Here is a 20,669-nt window from a genome sequence, read left to right as displayed (position 1 = left end):
CACATACTGTCAGGTTCTTCCTATATTCTCCCCATTAGCTTTAATACAGGCACACTTGCCATCTAAGAGAGCAGAAGTTTTGAGTTTTATGTAATTTTGTATCATACCATGCGACTCTTTGTGGGCTGGTGGCCTTGGTGGTTAGATTCTTTTTGATACAAAAAAGCCACTGTTTTTTGTTACTAGAGGACTGTTTGGGATGGGCCCCTGAGCAGTACATATCCATCTTGTAGCATAGGGTTCTGACCCTCTCTCAGTTATTGTTTCTTTGGGCTCAGGCCCTGGGATGCTGACATCTGGGCTGGCTTTAGGACCTCTGTGAGCCCTGGGACTCATCATGGGGCCTCCTGCCAGAGCCGTATCACTCTCTGAAGAGAGTGAACCCTTTCGCTTGAAGTTCAACTTCAGTTGGAAAAGTTATTTTCTCCTTCTTGAGATAAACACTTCTTATTTTAACTTCCCCAGGATCTGTATATTTCATACATTATAAACCTAAAGAAGTCATACTTGTCCTGCCCATTGAGTCAGTTGGGGGCTCCGAGGGAACTGACCGAGTGAACAGCACAATGGAATCCCTCGACAGAATCACCACGTGCATTCGCATCACTTTTAGCAGAGAGACTGATTCCTCTGGGTTTGAGTTTTACTAGGAATGTGTATTTGTATGAGAATTTATGAAAATGTTTTCACAAGACAGATGTTTAGATTCTCTTAGCCAAGGAACACAAGGGAACAGTAAAGAGAAAGGAAGTGGTAGGAGATGACCCGACGTGAGTGTCCTGGGCCTGCACCCAGCCAGGGGCTCGTGTGCAGCAGGCACCCAGTAATGGCTTGTGGGATAAATGAGTAGTTGAGATCAGTGGGTATCGCAGCCCAGACAGAATGTTTAAAGTCTAATAATTCCTCTCTTACACCCTGTGAGTGGGATAAGAAACTGAATATACGTAGCAGGTATCTAGTTCTGACACCTGGGTGCGTGTATCTCCACAGATCCAGATGTACCAGCTCTCGAGGCTTCTTCACGACTACCACAGAGACCTCTACAACCACCTCGAGGAGCACGAGATCGGCCCCAGCCTCTATGCCGCCCCCTGGTTCCTCACCGTGTTTGCCTCACAGTTCCCACTGGGATTTGTGGCCAGAGTCTTTGGTAAGTGCGTGTACGTCTGTCTGCCACAACCAGCATCCTCGTGTTCCGTGAGAAACATTGATTGTCGCTCCACGGTGAGTCGTCTTAGTTTCATACCTGTCTCTTCTACAGGAGCAGGGATCGTTTGACATTCTGAGTTTAGTCAGCGGTGGGTTTTGTGAATTTCAAGACCTGCTTAGCTTCTGATAATCGTTGGGCTTCCCTAGATCTAACCTTCATCCTGTGGGATTTAGACCCAGTTTCCTCACCACCAGGCTGTTCCTGGAACGGACATCTTAAAGACCTGGCTGAGGAGCCCCACGCGCGTATTCCAGGTGCATCTGTCGTGACTCATCTTCCTCACCCTCTCTGGCCCGTGACTCTGTTTCCTGAGAGCTCCTTAAAACTCTTCAACCGATGACTTCTGGGCTAGTGTTCTTTCTAGATTCCCTTCGCATCTCCTCTTTCCCTATCCTTGGCTCTTCATTTTCTCTGCCATCACGCTCTTGAAGACACCTGTGTGTGGATGACTCACTGTTCCATCCTCACATGCCCCCTGCCTCATCTTCCCAGATGTCACAGCCACTTCCACTTCTGTGCCCCACCGTAACCACAGGTTATTCACCTTTCAAACTGTCTCCTATTTTCTTTATTTACTTTTTAAGAAGATTGTCTCTGTCAAAGTTAAACAGATGTTCATGTGCAGAGTCTCAAAACTATACTTCAATAGAAAAATAAATTAAAAAAAAAAAGTTTTTAAAGAGCCACCTTGCGTTGTTGGCAGAGATAGGTGTATCCTTTTGGATACCAGGAGCTGAGTGAACTCTGAGCACAGTGAATTCTTGTAGAGTGTGTTTTCCCTACTTCAGAGTGGAGGAATAGTTTTGACGATTCAGGTTCTTTTCATTTTTTACTGTGGAGGAGGAGGTTATTAAAGAATTGATAGTTATCACAGCAAGGGGTTTTTAAAGTGTCATTTATGTTCAGTCACTTGATAGCTTAAAAACCTGCAATCTTACACTTTTTTAGATTTGTTTTTAGAATGAGAGAGCATCTTAAAGGGAATGTTCAAAAACATTGAGAGAATCCTCTTTAGACATACTCTGGGAAGACAGCTTGTATATCCAAATTCTAGACATCGTAAAATTTGCTTTTTAATATAAATGGGCATTGAGTTGTCTTCTCTCCTACTCTTCTCCCCAAAGTGCTAGATTTTTAGCATTACTCACTTCTATCCACAAGCACTTTTAAAGACTTTCCCATTTGGCCTTACTAGAAGCATCCATGTTCTTAAAATATTCACCACCTTCCCTATTGTATAACTAGCTCCCCAAATGGATTTTTACTTTCTGTCCCTAAGAAAAAAATCATTGAAAAAAATAGGTACTAAAAACTCTCTCCTGGTCAAACAAGTCGTTAGATTCCATGAAGATTTTAATACCCTAGTTCAAAAAAAAGATAAAGCCTCAAAATTGTCTGCTTAGTTTGCCAACAAAAGAGTCACAAAAACTGTAAGATCTCTAGCTGTAGGCTTCAGTCTTTTTTTTTTTTTTTTGGAAGATTAGCCTTGAGCTAACTGCTGCCAATCCTCTTTTTGCTCAGGAAGACTGGCCCTGAGCTAACATCCGTGCCCACCTTCCTCTACTTTATATGTGGGACGCCTACCACAGCATGGCTTGCCAATCGGTGTCATGTCCACAGCCAGGATCTGAACTGGTGAACCCCAGGCAGCTGAAGCGGAACGTACGCACTTAACCGCTGCGCCACTGGGCCGGCCCCAGCTTTAGTCTGTCATGCCAAAAATTTCTGTTTTTTTTTACTTTTCTTACTCTGGAAATTAGAAGAACATGATTAGTCCACCTTACTTTCCTCCTGGTTCTTTACTGTGTTTTTCAAACAGAGCAGTGGAGAGGAGTGAAGATTGAGAGGGGAAGGAGGGAGTGTTGTCAATTGTAAAACAGCTCATGCATCGAATTACACTGTTTGTGAAGAAATTTCTACAAAGGGGGCTGGGCAGGAGGGGACACGAGGGTCAAGGCTGAGTTATCACTCCCCCAAGCCATAGGCACCACTGGCTGCCTGCAGAGTGTTCTGGGCTCTAGGGCCATAAAGCTCTAGGAAAAAATCTGTCCTTAGGCTGCACAAGTGGGTAAGAGGCACTAACAACAAACCCTGCTTTGGAAATGACAGCCCTTCTGTTGCAGAATATTTGGAACTCTATGAAGCTCATCCTAATGTCTTTATAAATAAAAGCTGAAGCCAGTAAAAGGGCATTTTTCTCTATATTATGTAGTCAGTGGTGGGTCTTTGAATTTCTTATGCATTACGCATAAAGATGCCAGTGTCTGTATAATTCTTGGATCCCACACACCCCTGCTGTCCGAAGTGAGGGCATGTCCAGCTGGCTAAGGGCTTGGGGCTCCTCAGATTAGAGGCAGGAAGAGGGAACTCAAGGCAGCACTATGTTGTGACGTCACTTTGCAAAAACTGCTGTTTTTTCGCACAATCCATACCATCTACCAGTACTGAAAAACCATTTTATTAGTAGGTTTCATAGAAAAGTTAGATGTTTTAAAAACCATTTCTGTATTTAGCATCAGTGACTTGAACCGTGTTTGTTTAGTTCCTTGATGGTGAATAGCTTCGTTTTAAATCCCAAAGCCTTCTGTTCATACACTGCAGTCTTTTTTGGCCTGAAGCCCATTTTATTATAAGCCTTTAGGCCTGGATAAGCCTAAAAACAAATGGACCTTTGTTAACCAGTCACTGTTTTATATATAGGTAAAGGATTCTCAGCTTGCAGTCAGTGTAGCTCATATATTAATAGATTACCTTGAATTATGTATAATATACTTGGAGGGACCGCTGCCAATGATGGATGTGCCTTAACCATCACCTGGTAATCACATTTCTCTGAATGTCAGTCCTTCTCTCTGGCTGTCACATAATGTGAAATAGCAGCCTCCTGTATTTTTCCCATTTGGGTGTAGAGGGTCCCAGGAGAGATTCTTGCCTTATTCACCTTGCAATCATGTCTACCTTTGGAAAAAATCTGAAAAATAGGGCCTGGTCTGCTCCTGATGGAGGAGGAGGCTGCGGTATCAGGCTCCTGATGTTGTCTATAAGATGTGCCGCCCAGTAGATGAGAGAGGAGGTGGAATGTAAAAACTAAAGGTTTGGCAAAAAGCACAAGAAGCCCCTTGTAATGTAGGGAAGGATCAGAGAGGCGTTAGGACTAAAACAGACTGGGAAAACAAGATCGTTGATACGGCCAGGACAAATGGCTCTTTGGGTAACGTAATCCAGTGGTGACGAAGTGAGTTTTTGCAAAGTCTGCTGGTGCTATTGCTCTGCTGCAAGGCTGTCATCTTTCATTTTCCTTCTACCCGTTCCTGGTAGGAATGTGGGGGTGTCACACCTGGACGACTACAGCCTCCCAGGAGAAGGTTAGAGAGAGGGATTGCCCTTGACAAAGACAAAGCCACCCAGAAGAGAGATGCCGTGCAAGTTTGCTTACTGGCCCTGTGCTTGGCGTCTGTCATTTCCCCCATAGGAAAATTGCACTTTTATATCCCAGGGAGTTCCAAATAGAGTTCCCATACACGTTAACACAGTAACAGGGCTGCTGCAGTGTCTTCAGAAGAAAGTAGTTACTTGTATTGTTCTCAGCAAATAATCGGCAGAGTGGTGAGATCAGCTGAATTTAAGGTTTTGTCTATTTCCTGCCTGATAAAACTTTGCCTGGGGCCAGCCCCATGGCCCAGTGGTTAAGTTCACATGCTCAGCTCCCGTGGACATGACACTGCTCATCAGGCAGCACTGAGGCAGCATCCCACATAGCACAGCCCGAAGGACCTGCAACTAGAGTGTACAACTATGTAGTGGGGGGCTTTGGGGAGAAGAAGGAAAAAAAAAAGATGATTGGTACCTGAGCTAACTTCTGTTACCAATCTTTAAAAAAGAAAATCCTCTTCCTGTTTCTAGGTGGCTAGAAACAGGAGAGAAGAAAGGAACTGGGCCACAGTGTTGTGAGCTGGGCTCCTCCGCCAGCTGTTCCCTTTCTTGTGCAGTTATTTTTCAAGTGTGGGACATTAATTCACTTTTCCACGGAGATTGTTTTTTCTAAAAAATGTTCTATAATGTGAATGTATAACGATTGGAAAATGGGAAAAGTGAAAATAATTGGGTTGGGGCAGTGGGTTAATAGGTAACATTTTTCTTTACTGTTACTTAAAAATTACTTAATGTTTTAGATTTCCAGAGGGAGAAAAATGCACTCACTGTTTAAAGGATATAGATGTTGCCCCCCAAGTGTACTCAGGTAGATTTAGGAGCCCCTTCCTCCAAGCAGAACTTTCAGTGATCCTTCCTTCCACCTGTCAGTCACATTCCTTCACTGTGCACCCCAGTGAACTCCTTACTTGAGGCTTCCCCAGCATAATAGAAGCTTCTAGGGCTGAGCTTTCCCAGCCTCACTAGTGCAGACAACCAGCCCACTCGTCTTCAGAAAGATGCGTGCCTGGAGCGGGCCTCCAGGAGTGCTGGTGAATCGAGCATCCCACAGCTGGCAGCGTGCCCTTGTGAGTCTGCTGGTGGGAATCAGCATGCTCTTGCCAGAGGCTCTTAGAAGCTAGCTAACTCTTGCAAGGATCAGACCCATAACCTGGATCTCATTTATATCATCTCCTTATTGGTGCACTCACCGACTCAGAAAAAAAGAACAGAAAGCCTTCAGTGACCCCTAGTACACTGGGTTGTTAGAACGCACGGCCTGGGCAAAAAGCCGTTGAGGTCTGGCCCCTGCTCCGCCCCCCAGCCAGAGCTCTTACCACACTCTTTTCTGGCTCCGGCACACATGGTGTGGTTCTTTCACACCTCTCTGCATTTACACCTTCTCTCCCTTCTGCTCACGGTGTTATTCCGTGACTTCTTACCTAGCAAGTTTCTCTTGGTTCTTCCAGCGCGGTTTGGCAGCCACCTTTCCTTGGACTTTTTTCTTCCCTTTTGTTCTCCTAACACCCGGGGCATAACTCTACCAAACCAAGAGTTGTCCGTGTCTCTGCAGTTTGTTCTTTGTGCTTTGTTCGTGGCTTAATCCCCAGTGTCCAGGACAATGCCTGCCGTGTGTCTGATGCTCAGTGAATGAAGCGGAGAAACTTCTCAGCGGTTAGGAGTATTCTTAAGGTGTTGAGAACAGCATTAGGAAAGAACATTTCTTTATTATTACATTAAATACTACAGTTGATCTAATGAAATAAACATATCCAGAGTTTTATTTTTTTAACATACCAATAGAGTTTAAAAAAAACAACAAAAACCCTCCAGCCTTCTTTTTCTTTTCTTCATACTGTCCAAAAAGTCTGAGTTTAGACTCTTAGGAAGCACTCTACTAAGGAGAGATTTGTTAGAAAAACCAAGATCCTAAAGGAATAAAACTTGGAAGGCCTGTTGTTAACCTTAAGAGACTGCTGATGTGGACTGCATACTCGATTACGCTCATAGAAGTTCCCCAATAATGATTTATCTTAATTGGCTTGCATGCGGTACTGTATCTAATTTGAAGATACTTGTCCTCAGAGACTAAAGATGCCAAGCTGTGGCCGGTCATTGGTCTGGTAGTGCAGTGCCTTCCCCGGGACCCCTGCACAGAATGTCTTGATGTTTATTCTGATAAGGCCATCAATTTTTGTTCAGCTATAAGTGTTCCTATATTGAAAGGAAGTCTTACTATCTAAACCACAGAAACTTCAAATTTGCTTTGCTTTGTTTTCGGAAATGTCATTTCTGTTTACATCTTGATGATAGTGCTATTTTAGATCTTATTTGCTGTAGTGGTGAATTAAGTGGGTAGACTATGTATTTTATGAAGCAGACACTGCACAGGAATATTCACCCGTCGTGCTGCCTTGATACAGGTCATACTTCCCCTAAGAGGCTCAAATTTTAAAGATACAGTCAGTTCTCTAATTTATCTTTCCAGCCTCCATGGCCAGACCTAACAAGGAGGCAGCCTTGGTCCTCTCCTGTTTCCTGGGGCTGCCCTGGACCGCAAGCAGCCGTGGTGTTGGTGGGAGCTGTGGCCCTTAGCTCTACGAGAGAGACAGGCTAGCCTCAGTGGCATCATTGCTTAAGGCTGCCCCCAGACCCCACCAGGTCCGCTCACGTGCTTAAGGCCTATGTGACGGTTACAGAGAGCATCTCCAGGGCTAACCCAGCCAGCTGGTGCCTGGATCTCTCCTGTGCGCTGTCCATAGACGGCTCGGACTTGGCCACCTTTCCTATTTGCACGGCAACATTCAACCTTTGCCTTCCTGTTTCTTAATGGCTTTTACATGTCATCCCACTAAACCACCTGGGGAGGCACATGCTGGGGATTCTTCTCTCATCTGCTTTTGTCTTTCTGGACTTACTGAAATTTACTTCTTTGTCTCTTCCATTATCCTACAACCAAAAAAAAAAGAAAAGAAATATTGACAGTTGCCTCTAATCATCTTTAAAACTATGTTTTTTCTTATATTATTTTTCCAGTTGTTAGGTAACATGTCTGAATCTAGTCACCCAACAATTGGTTATGAGGGCTGTGCTTTAGCCCCAGGACATTGGCTCGGACTCTGTGAGGAAGGGACAGCCAGGCCTGGGCTGGCTCGGCCACTTGACCTCCCTCTCACTGTGTCCACTCAGTATAGGATTTGCTAACATTTGCCAACTGTTCTAAGAAAAAAATATGGCAAGGACTAGAAAATAACTTTGACAAAGTTCTTAAATTCCTCAGAGGAAAATATGTTTTTTACTCCATTTTTATGCTAAAATTCAGTCTACTTCACAGTATTTAATAATGTACTTTGCAATTGTGCAGACTTTTTACAGTTTTTAGACATCTTTTATTTCCCCTTCAACAGAGAAAGCAAGGGGATTTTTCACTTACTCTATCTTAATTTCTGATGATATATCTATAAACTCTTTCAGTTTGGGCCATAAAAACATATGTTTTAGTAGCTCCTTTAAAATCCAGAGCATTCCTGGAAAAATAGATTAATAAGTTTTCTTTTTCTCAATTTAACTTTGGAAGCATGCTTGAATTTAACATATTTTTGGAGCAAAAAAAAAGATTCATCTGAACCTGTGATAAAATCTTAGTAATATGTTTACCTATATTTTTTTATTATTTGCAGTATTCAAATATTGCAATATTGTGTTGACAACGCTATCTGAAACATTAGGATCTTAAAAAGGAAATAAAGTTTGCAATTTCCAGTTACATTTCCCACCGTCCTGTTCTGTGATGTGTGGAAAAGGAAATGGGAGTGGTATTTCATCAGAAACTGGTCTGGTTTAACTTTTTGCATTTCTCTGTTTTCCCAGATATGATCTTTCTTCAGGGATCCGAGGTCATGTTTAAAGTGGCATTAAGTTTGTTGGGAAGCCATAAGCCCTTGATTCTGCAGCATGAAAACCTGGAAACCATAGTTGACTTTATAAAAAACACACTACCCAACCTGGGCTTGGTGCAAATGGAAAAGACCATCAATCAGGTATCACTCAGCGCGAACCTTCCAAAGGCTTAAGCAATCCTGAATATGTAGAAGCTTAATTTTTTTTTTTTGAGCAGGCCCTGTTTCCTGCTCCTTTGTATTCTGAGCAGCTTGTGTAATGCCTGGCATGTAGGAGGCACATGGCAAATATGTGTTCAGTGATTAAATGCATGTCGGAGTGTGTGCTGTCAGTGTAATGGTGAAAAGCCACATGGGAACATAGTGGCAGTGTTTAGGTGTGATAACCACAAATTCTCAGTAGTTTCTTACAATTAAGAGGTTTCACCCCAGGCATTTGTTCTGAAATACATACATTTTTTGTAAAATGAGTGATTTAATTTTTCTGCTGGATGGTATTAATTGGAGTTTTCTGAAAATAACTCTTTGATAGCAAAGTTGTGATAGAGAGTATATATTCTTTAAGTTTGTTCCATGATAAGTGTCTGCATTCTGCACAGGAGAGGTGGGTTTTTTTTTTCTTTTTGGTGAGGAAGATTGACCCTGAGCTAACATCCATTGCCAAACCTCTTCTTTTTGCCTGAGAAAGATTGTTGCTGAGCTAACATCTGTGCCACACTTCCTCTCTTTTGATTGTGGGATGCTGCCACAGCATGGCCTGTTGAGTGGTGCTAGGTCTGTGCCCAGGATCCAAACCTGTGAACCCCTGGCTGCCGAAGCAGAGTGTGGGAACTTAACCACTATGCCACCAGGCTGGCCCTGTGTTTTTGTGTGTGTGTTTGTTTTAAATAGAATTCACTTCTGTGTCTGTGGTTTCAGCAGCTCTGGTCTCTGTGTACAGTAGAACCGTTACTGTCTGAAATGTTAGAGGTGAGGGGTGAACTGACCTGGGAATTACGACTAAACCAGTTGTTAAATGGTCTAGGTTAGAGGTGGGAGCAGATGTTGACTCTATAAGGAAGAATCTTCCAGTAATGATTGCTGACTGTGAAGGACTGAACTGCTTAGCAGAGGAGATGAGGTCACTGTTGGAAGTGGCTAGAGGCTGGATGGCTAAGAATGCTCTTGGAAGAGATTTCTGCATTGGGGCACTGCAGAGTCATCAGTCAGCCCTCTCGTAAGCCTAGAACTTGCCTCACCTGCTCCATATATAATGAAAACAGAGCAATTAAGTAAAAGCAGATCGTGAAATAAAGCTATTTGTTAAAAAAAAATCCTTATTTTGAGAATTTCTGATCGTCCAAGAGGAATCCAGTGATTCCCGTGGGTTGCACCCAGATGTGGCATTTGTGATTTCCTTTGCTACCCCTCCTTAGGTGTTGAGCACAGAAAAAGGAACAAGTCTGGCCTGGAAAAAGACGCGGGTTTCATGCCGACTGTTACCTTGGACATCCGCACGTCTCCGTATGCCTGTGGGAAAGCACAGTTCTTTCCCGCTCTGCCCTCTCATCTTGAGTTAATTGGTAGGCTCCACATCTCTCTGTGTTTGACTTCCCTGGCACGTCCCTCTCAGTGTGAACAGCTTTGGCTTGTTGAGGCCCTACTTTTTGCCAGGTTGTGTGAATCTGTATATACACATGATCTCATTTAGTCGTGACCGCATTCCGGAGAGGAGAGGTGGTTTTAACCCATGAGGAACCTAGGGCTCAAAGTGGTTAATTAACTGCCCACAGTCATCCTGCGGAGGAGTGGGGGAAGGGAGGGTTTCAAACTCCGGTCCTCTTGCCTCGAAGTGACTGAGCAGCTAACTCCACCCTGCCAGGTGCCTCTGGGTGTCGTCTAATTAGAGCTTTCTATATTTTGCCTGTACATTAGTACAGAATTCTCCACCCTTTTGATTCTTTAACTTCTGGCATTTGCATGCATTTATTCTCTTAGAGCTTTCACTGCTCACATGTACGTGTTCTGGCTGCTGGGGCGAGTGCAGAGGGCCTTGGTTACCATGTACCCCAGTGTCTGTGCCCAGCGAGTGCCTTTGCACCTGGCTCTAAAGCAGGCAGTCTCGGCTGACATTCCGTTCACCCCCCATATTGACCCCCAGAAAAAAAATCCCGTTTTCCTCCCCTTTTCTGTAAACGGATACTTACTGAGACTATGAGGTGCTCTTTAAATTTGGAAGAGTAGAAATGGACACAGCATGGAGAGAGAACAGTTTTGTATGTGTGCCTGATTGTTTCAGGCAACCATTTTGAACTTGGTATCTTTTGTTCCATCAACCCCTTAGCAACTCTGGGACATGTCTCATAACACCCATTTCTATAGACAGAAAGAACTTGGCATGGAGAGAGTAACATGCCCAGCACCCTGTGTAAAGTGACAGAGCCAAGAATGTAATGTCTCTGACACCAAGGTGCATCCTATGCAGAACATGAGCACGTCATCCAGTAATTTCAGGCATGGTGAGAGCTACAGTGGTGCTCTTGCAAAGGCATGTGGGAGCGAGGCTGGTGGAGTGCTGCTCACGCTTGAGAATTGAGGGAGTTTTCAGCTGGGCCTGAAAGAATGCGCTAAGACAGGGCTCAGCACACGTTTGTTGCTGAGGGCCAGATAGTAAGTATTTTAGGCTCTGTGGGCCGTAAGGTCTCTGCTGCAACCACTCAGCTCTGCCTTTGCAGCGTGAAAGCAGCCACAGACGATATGTATAGAAGTGAAGTTGTTGCACTGAAAATTTATTTACAAAAATATGCAGTAGGACAGAGTCAGTCCACAGGCTGTAGTTTGCTGACCCCTGATCACCGCCCATGCAAAGGCGCGGGGGTGAGAAAGAAATTCTAGATGCCTGACGGGTTCAGCTTTTGAGGGGAAGTTGGCAGTTGGGAGAGTCAGTGTCGGGAACACAAAAATCTCCATTTTGGGGCCCAGGTTTTCATTCTACAAAAGTCTCAGATGGGAAACAGTAATAATGCCAGGCAGCTCGCTGCCTTTTTCCCCTCTCGTGTTTTTCCTGTGAAACTTAACGTCTGAGGACGCTCCGTTAGCCTTTCTGCACTCTCACTGCCCCTTCCCCTCCAGAGGGTGCTCTAGTCTCAAGTCCTACTCAGAGATGAGGCCTGAGGTGCAGTGCAGTTCCTCTGCTGCCTTAGAGAATCTCCAGGCTCAAATCTGGGAGGGCCACAGGGTGGAAGTGACAGATGCATTCACTGCCCACAACTGGGCCTTCTGTGTGTATATGGATGGGCGGAGTCTGGGTAGTCCTCTGTGATAGCCATGGCTCCATTTCATTACATGCCCTCTCTGTAGATGGCCTCAGCTTGAGCAGTGAGACACAGCCTGCTCCAGATTCGGGGAGAAGGTAGCTAAGGACAGGGCTCTGGAGCTCCGGCTGAGTGTGGACAAGCTGGGAAGGGCCAATTCTGAGTTGACAGGGTCCAGAGCAGAAGGACAAGGGTCTCTAGGCTCTGTGGTAGTTCCTCAGTGTGAATTAACTGTCAGTTGAACGTAAGCCCTAAAAATCCTCTGATCCAAGAAGTGGGGACTCCCTGGCAATAACAGAAATGAAGAGAAGGAGGTCAGTTTGTATTCCTGTCACAGTGAGTGCCTCTGCCTGTGCAGCCTCAGTTCAGTGTCAAGAAGAGAAAGAGTTGAAAGGGGGCTTTAGGAGACTGGCAAATAGCCTTCTTTTAACGTCCTTTGGACTCTCTTCAAAGTGTGGCCCCAGACCAGCACCATCACTGTCTCATGCGTGAACTTGTTAGAAACGCAGAATGTGAAGCCCCACCCCAGACCTGCTGAGTCAGAATCTGCATTTTAACAAGGTGCCCAGGGGGTTCATGCAAACATTGAGAAGTTCGATTATGGGCAGCTGCATTGTAAACACACTAGACAATTCCCCGTTCTAGTTGCGCTTGTAGGATAAAAACCAGAATCTTAACAAGGTCCCTTTGTTCCGAAGACGCTCCTCAGCATCGCAGTGGTGAAACCTTGGGAGAAGCCCTCGCTGCTCAGGCAGTTTGCTTTGTTGAAAATGAGCACTTTTTGAAAAGGGCAGTCAAGAGGCTGGGGTACAGTGGGGAGGAATATTTTACCACTGGCATTGTTGAGAATTGCTTGCATGTGGTGATAATAAAAAGCAGACCAGTTGTTGGTTGGGTTCATTATTATTTTTAAATTCACTGCAGACACTGTGCCCCCTTATTGCCACTACCTGGGCCGCCTGCTCCACTGTCCAGCATTCGTTGTGTGACAGAGACCCACAGATTGGGGGGCAGGGTCTGGGGGTTGGGAAGGTGGAAAGTATGTGGCTAGTTCTGCAGACATCAAGGTTAATAATGGCTTCGTTATACCGAGTGTCCACAGACTGCAAAGAAAAACACTTGAGTCTCCAATAGCAAATGAACCAAGAAAGTAAACAGACAATTCACTAACGAGGATCTTCGTCTAGTAAAATGAATATCTGGGAAAATATTTAGCTATAACATAATGCTTTACCTACTAGATTAACAAAATGGAATTTTTTAATACGAATATGCAGTGCCCAGGGTATACTGTATCTGGCACATTCTTATTTTGCTAATGGCATTGTAAGTTGATTATTCCCATTTGGGAAGCAATTTGGCAATACATGTCACAAGCCAGTAAAATATTCCTACCCTTTGACTCAGTAATCCCATTTCTTGGAATGTGTCCTTAGGAAATAATCCAAAATATGGGGAAAACCATATGTACAAGGATGTTTAGAGTTGTCATTTATAACAACAAAGACTTGCAAGGAACTAGATAGCCAACACTTGATGGATGGATTAACATGGTTATATGTCAAGTTGGTAGAATACCATGAAGCCGTTTATAATTATGGTTATGAAAAATAGATAGCAACTTGAAAAAGCATTGTTTGAGGACCCGGGCCCTCCTTTAACCACCAGCCACATACTGCCGTGCTTTGGGATAAATTCTAGGGCATAACTACAAAATCAAGAGCTGTAAGTGTTCTGGCAGCCAGGAGATAGTGATGCCATGAGGCAGAGATGATTATGACGGGCAGGGTGCTTCCTAGGGATCAGTGGAGGTCTGAGAGTATGCAGCTTTGGGCACAGCGAGAGAGCCATTAACCTTGGCAGAGCATCAGTGTCTATAAAAGGCCAGAGGTTTTGTTCCCAGGTTTTCCAATTTAGGAGCTCATTCAAAAATAAATCCTTGTGGGGAAAAAAAAAGTAACTGTGTGTATAACATTTATTCTGCACCATATGTATAATTACATGCTAATGCCATGGCAATCTCGGTTTTACTGTTTGTGGTTTTTACTCTGTTTGAGCTAATCAGAAGTTTCATGATGTGGCATCCTTTGTAGTTTTGCTGAAGCACAAGGTTGGATGTGAGGGTTTCATGACAAGTGTGTGAAAGCAGATCCCTTAGCTGAGTGAGCGCCTACTCAACCTGCCGGGCACGTGCTGGGAGCTTCCGGGAGTTGTCTCTTGTAAACCCCACAGCCATGCTGGGAGGGAGGTGTTTTCACCCTCATGTTGGAGGCCGGGAGCCGAGACTGGGAGAGGTCAAGCAACTTGTTCAAAGTTATTCAGGGATTTGCCAGTTGGAGCCCCGATTCCAGGGCTGAGTCAAAGCCTCTGAGTCAGTTTCCTCGACGGTAAAGTAGATGTGAGCATCCCTGCTGATCTCACAGTCACTCAGAGGGACAACGGAGAAGCAGATCAATACAGTAAACTGCTCTGCACACACACGCCAGAGATACGTGGATTAGTTTTTCAGCATAGAATGACTTCTGTGCCTAATTAGTGTTGCCCATTGAATTAAACTGAAAACCAGGAAGCTGAAAAGTTAATCTCAAGGAAGAGAAAATAAGACTATTGGGAATGATGAGAAAGTGAACATGGTTTTTGAAAACTGATTTCAGGGAAAATAGGAATCATCTATTTTTGAATGCTCATAGGGTGCCAACACAGGAAATGAGTTTTTCATTGATTTTAACTATGTTCAAGTTTCTTTCTTAAGGAAATGCAGTGAAGAGTCAGTTTCTGCTCTTGTAAAGTCTAACTTCATTCTCTAAATGTGTGTTCTGATCATGCTGGCTTTTTTTTACGTGGTGTCTGAAATTGCAGCTCCCACACATCCATGTTGGGCCTTCACTCCTGTGCTGAGAAGCATAGCTCTGGGGTGATCCCACAGAAATAATGGGGTGGGGGAGGTGCCCTGGGCAGCAGCAGCATCTGCCTTCTGACCCCCTCGTCATTCCACCAAACTCACTCACCAACAGAAAGTACCGGCATGAACAGCTCACTCATTCGTGCACCTTGGGGTTTTTTTTCACACGGGTGGTTTTTTTCATCACCGTTACTATTATGGGAAGGAAGGCAACTCAGGCATTGTTTCGTATTCACTCATCCGTGTGGGTGACATTTGGGTTTTGGCTCATTTCTGTATATCTTGTGTGAAAAGGAGGGTTTTTAGTAAACAGTTCCATTACTTAGCTGTTCTTGGTACTCTGAAAACCCAGCTGAACTATCATTAAACCTTGACTGGGTGACTGGGCAAATAGGGCTGTGATTCTCTTGTTTTGTTTTTTTCTCCCTTTGACCCATAGTTTATGTAGCTAACCTAATAGAATTTTCAGAGAAAAAGGAAATAAGTACTAGAATAAGAACTAAAAATAAATTTTTATAAGCCTTTTCAAAAATAAGGTTTTGGCTTTTGGAAAATGACTTATCAGAGACCCATGCCTACTGTTACCTTAGGCTTGTTTCTCAGTGCTTCTTATATCATTTTTTTCCCAAGTAAAATTCTTACCTTTTCGGTGCAGAGAGTTTTCCTTAGTTTTCACTGAAAGTACCAGACACAGAGTAAGTGCTTAGTGGATGCTCGTTGACATGGTCACCTGTGTGTGTGTGTGTGTGTGATTTTTCTCATGTTCATTGCCTGATGACTTTTCTGTATTTAACAGGTGTTTGAGATGGACATCTCTAAACAGTTACAAGCTTATGAAGTTGAGTACCACGTGCTTCAAGAAGAACTTATCGATTCCTCCCCTCTCAGTGACAACCAAAGAATGGACAAATTAGAGAAAACCAACAGCAGCTTACGCAAACAGAACCTTGACCTCCTTGAACAGCTGCAGGTAGAGCGTGTGTGAAGCAGCTTCCTGAACCCCGAGCGTGTGGTCGTTCATTAACTCACCAAAGGCACCAGCAGGCTGGGTTTTCCCATGACCACAGGACCTTTCTCTCCCCAGTGTGTTTATAGTTGGGATCAAAGGTATCCCAGGAGAGTTGGGCCTTTTGATTAGGGGCAGACAGATTATGCTTTGCTGAGGTCAGACGGTCCTAGAGTTTTCTGAGAGGCTGCTTCTGCACAAACCCTTTTAGGAGACAGGCCCAGAGATGAACTTGGGTTCAGGATGCCATGGTGCTATTAGCTGAGTGCCAGCAGTGGTGCTTTTTGTAGTGACAGGAGAATCAAAGGCTTGACCTTCTGTGAGCAAAACCAGCTAGGTCCACAGATGGATATTAAGAGAGGAAAGTGACACAGAAATCTACCAACAAAGTAAACCAGAGCATATGATCGTGATTTGTGAGTCCTTGGGGGAAATAGAAAGGTTTGGTTAATGAAGCACACAGTTCTCCGATCTAGAAGCGTCCATCTTACCATGGATAAGTGTAGAACATGTCAGACAGGAGAAGGGCACATACACAGACCATGTGTGCAGAAGGGTGAGATGGAGCGAGCATGGGATGCAGTCCAGAGACCTGGATCTTGCCAGATCCGCTGTTGCCACCACCACACTTTCACCCTGGGCAGACCGCTGACCTGTCCTGATTCCCTTGTCTGTGTGACAAGGACAAAAAGAATACCTAAGTGCTTAGCATGGCTCCTTTACCAATCAAGTTGAATAAAGTAACCATACAGTCTGCATTTTTAAGGTCATAAATGGGTGGTAATGCTGTGTTGTTTTAGGGATATTTAAAAAAATTTTTTCTGTTGCTGCAGAGAAAAATACATAGTTTTTCCCAAAATATGTATTTCTTGGTGTTCCTGGGCTGTTCTCTTTTTGTCCTGATCTAAGCCTCTTATTTTTCTCCATCGAAAGTTGCCACTTTGCAGGCACAAGCTTGGCAGTGATGTGAGAAAGGCTAGCGTTTGAGAGCCTAATAACTCAACCCTTGTCTGAGGCGCGTTCCTCCCAGCAGGGGCGTGTCCCAGTAGACCCTTGTAGCTGTTTACTGTAGAGGAACAAAGAAAAATGCCTTCTCCACCCTCAGTCCTAACAAACAGTCACCTTCTGAAACTTAGCTTCCTTTTTCCCCCTAAGATTGAGACATCCTAACTGAAAATATGACTGTGGACGATTTCCCCAGGATGTCTCAGCTGTAACCAGAGGGAAGACTCAAGGGAATAAAGAGCCTTATCTGGCCTGGAAGGGTCTGCAGTGTAGATGGTAATTTTAAATGATTTCCAAACACACAGTAGGTCCCTGAAATACAGCACGATGGCAACCTTTCTATCAAAGCTCAGACTTGCATTTGAAGCATTTGGCTCATTGAGGTAGTAGTACTCAAATAAAAGCTTCATTTTATTGGGCTAGTGCCCATGTGGTTTCTTTGTGATGAGGGTGGGAGTAATTATATGTTGCTGCGGTGACACTGTACCCGTTTTGTGAAGAGGGGGAGTCGTGAAGAGCTGTCCAGATATCGACATCCCTCAAGAAAGGCATCGAGCGGCAATTGGTCATAACAGATGTTCTCCTTGCAGTGTTCTTTCTCTGGACCCAGTGGCTCTGCACTTCCGGAGGTGTCATTCAAGATTGCAGCTTATGCCAGTCCACCAGTATTTAGAGTCCTTGCTGGGCTGGGTGGCAGGGGCCAGCAAGATTCATAACGCTGCCGCTCTCAAAGAATTGGGATGGGATTGTGGTGTGTCAATTTGTAGGTGCTTGAATCTAGCTTTCCCATCACCCTCTGTGAGTCACATGGATTTACTTTCTTTCAGCCAGATTATATAAGTTCTGTGAGACTCACACCTCCTTTCTTTTTCTTTTTTTTAAAACAGTTTTCAGAGTACAAAGACAGGTGTTCAATACACTAGTACTTAATTCTCTAACATAAGTCTTTGTTTTTTGCCAAAGTATCAAAATTGACCTGTTTTTTAGCTTTGTTCTGTTCATATAGTTTTAGACATACTCAACTATATGTTTATTTATTTATTTTTCCCATTTATTTTCTTGTTAAACACCTAAGAATGTTGTCTAGCAGCTGGAGACCAAACTGTTTAACCTGTTTTGTCCAGCAGCATACATAGGACGATTGCATAGACAGGTCAAATGGTGCCAAATACTAATGGGCGTACGTTTTCCATAATAATTAACCACAAGTCATTGAGCACTCACGAGCTAGGTGCCGTGGGAGGCCAGACCATGTGCAGGATGAGACGTGCTCTCTTCCATGAAAGAGCTCCATCTCACTGAGGAGACCTGACATTCATGCAGAGCCATAAATGACCGTGTAAAACAGCTCACTTCTAAGCTGTCTGGTGCACCTGGGGGTGCTGTGGGACTTCAGACTGAGCAGTCCTGTGTGGGGATAAGGTGGGACCATCCCAGGCCTTGCCCGTGGGTAGGATTCAGGGGGTCAGAGTACTACTTGCAGATGCACACCAAGCGTGACCACCCCTTGCCTGGCAGGCTGACAAACTTGGGTCTCAATCCTTTGTCCTTGTATTTTGAGTGTTCCAGTGGCACAACCAGAGCTAGACTTTGAGTCATGAATTCTCTTTCTGGCTCAAGTGTTATCTTGTTCAAAAAACTGTTTCCCTTGTTTTGAAAATGGGCGAGAAAATAAATGGAGATGTGCAGAGGAGTGGACTGGGTTAACGAGGTAGAGCAGTACCTTACTGACCCCTGACGTGAGCACTGCACATGCAGCCGTGAGCCGAGGAGCAGGCCAGAAAGGCCTCGCGGACAGCAATGTAAAGGTCGGACTTTCTGTGGTTCTCTGAGAAAACCCCTCGGCTTCACTAGTGCCAACTCACTTGTTGCCTGGGAAGCCGGCCCTAGTGGATTAGAGGGAGGAGGGACATTTGCTAGAGGGAGGCACCCGGAAGTTCCGCCTGACATGAATTGTTTGCTGGGTGCTGAGGATGTGCACTGGCTGGGAGTGACAACAGTGCTTACCTCTCTGGTGGTGGTGACCAATCCGTGAGGCCAGGCCCATGAACCTCTGAGCAGAATGCCTGGCTATCCTGAGCACACCACATGTGTTCTGGGGGAAATGCCCATGTTTCTTGACATAGTAATGATGTCTCATTACTGTAAGGAAAATAAAAACAGTTTCAGATTAGAGAGCTGTTACTACTTGGGCCTTCACACAGAAACTGTTATAACTGTCAGTCTAAAGTCAATTGGTTCGTGGAAATATGTGTATTAGTCAACAGAGGCCCGGCCGTGCCGCAGTAATAAAGCTTCAGATCTCGGTGGCTTAGCACAACAGAAGTCTTTTTGCCCTTGAAGCTCTCCCTATTGTTCATCAAGCATTCTTTGGCCATATCAGAGCTGTCCTTCCTGGAGTGGGTGACTTGGGGATCAGGCTCCCTCCACATTGAAGCCACCATCTCAACATATCACTTCCAAAGTAGCCACAACAGGGGAAGAACATGCTGGAGGATCTCAGGGTGGCCGAGCCTGCCTGTAAGGGAACCCGGGAAATGTAGTCTTCCTGTGTGACCAGAAGAACCGATAGTAAACACTAGACTCGTCTCGGTGCCAGAGTGCCCTCAAGGCTGGACAGTGGGAGGGTACACTGGATCCCCCTGTGTTATCAGTAGGCAGTTCCCTTCTCATTTCTTCTTTTATTCTGCAGGTGGCAAATGGTAGGATCCAAAGCCTCGAAGCCACAGTTGAGAAGCTTCTGACCAGCGAAAGCAAGCTGAAGCAGGCCAGCCTTGCCCTAGAGCTGGAGAGGTCAGCCCTGCTGCAGATGGTGGAGGAGCTTCGGCGGCAGACTGCACAGCCAGGCGGTGCCGAGCCTGACCTCACACAGCCCGAGCCCACAGGCGACTGACAGCACAGAGGACAGCATCCTGCCAGAGCATGGCTCCCGAGGAGACCCTGCAACACCATCCCAACACTGTCCAGGCCTTAATTGAGAAACACAGAGGATGCTGGAGGGAGAGAACGAAGCGTGAAGCGTGCTTCTCAGGGAGGAAACTGGCTTGCCAGCATGCAGATTCTTCTAAACTAAAACTTGCAATTCAGGGGGGCGAATGTCCCGGTGTTTTTGTTGTTGTTTAGGTTCTAATTTGTCCCTTCTCTGGTCCTGATTCCTGTACTCAGTAGATTTAGATGGCATGGACATGAATAAATGCACCTTTGTGTTTCCATCTTGTTTCTTTTTTCGATTTCACTCTTTGTAAAGAGCATCCGTAGTACTGTGGAGCTGCAAAAGCAGGAAGGGCTCCAGGTCCGTCGCTCTTCCAAGGAGGTTTGTGTGACTACACCCTCAGCATCACCGGCAAGGTGTGCAGTTGGCCCTTGTCCATTCTTGTTGCGGAAGGCCCAGATGACCATTGGGAAAGAGCAAAAGTGATTTCTTTAAATTTGACATCTTGGATTTGATCACTATCCTTGGTATCTAATGATGTTTGTCTGTTTAAAAAAATAGCATTTTCATACATTTTTTGCTTAGCCTCTTAACTATTGATCCAAAGTCATTGTCAATAAATGTTTTATGGGAAAATCACCATTTTTAAGGCTCTACCAGGTATTGCTAGCGTGTGACCCGCAGTTGTAGAGTCTGAGATATTTATTTCTTTGTGGTGTTTCATATCCATATTTTAGAGTCGTATATTTATTTTTGCCATTGTTTGATGTCATGCAGCTGTGTGTCCCTTTGAGCCTCCAGCCCTTCAGAATCTGTTTCCTTGCAGAAGTAGCAGCCATATCAGGACTTTTTAGGGGTGCCAGAGATTCTGGAACTTTCAAAAAAGACATCAGCCTGAAATTGCAATCAAATGTATGGCAGCTGAGGGCAGTTTTTCAGAAGTAGGATGTGTATTTGAACATAACTCACAACACAGTGACCCCGCTCCCTCAGGAAGAGGAGAACCCTGTG

At 44.7% G+C, this 20,669-nt stretch overlaps 1 protein-coding gene across 1 annotated transcript in view; it reads left to right on the top strand.

Annotated features, from left to right (window-relative positions):
• Positions 1-19,936, top strand: part of TBC1D1 (TBC1 domain family member 1) — a 143,756-nt gene extending 123,820 nt beyond the window's left edge. Inside the window, exons 18-21 of the mRNA XM_046656332.1 lie at positions 991-1,150; positions 8,492-8,661; positions 15,512-15,685; positions 19,419-19,936. Coding sequence (XP_046512288.1) covers positions 991-1,150; positions 8,492-8,661; positions 15,512-15,685; positions 19,419-19,619 — 705 coding nt within the window. The 3' untranslated portion in view covers positions 19,620-19,936. The remainder of the gene's footprint in view (positions 1-990; positions 1,151-8,491; positions 8,662-15,511; positions 15,686-19,418) is intronic.
• Positions 19,937-20,669: the final 733 nt, after the last annotated feature.

The sequence above is a fragment of the Equus quagga genome, chromosome 3 (genome assembly GCF_021613505.1).
Source record: "Equus quagga isolate Etosha38 chromosome 3, UCLA_HA_Equagga_1.0, whole genome shotgun sequence".
Lineage (NCBI taxonomy): Eukaryota > Metazoa > Chordata > Mammalia > Perissodactyla > Equidae > Equus > Equus quagga.
Note: the sequence above shows the minus strand (reverse complement) of the source record. Positions and strands in the feature narration are given on the sequence as shown.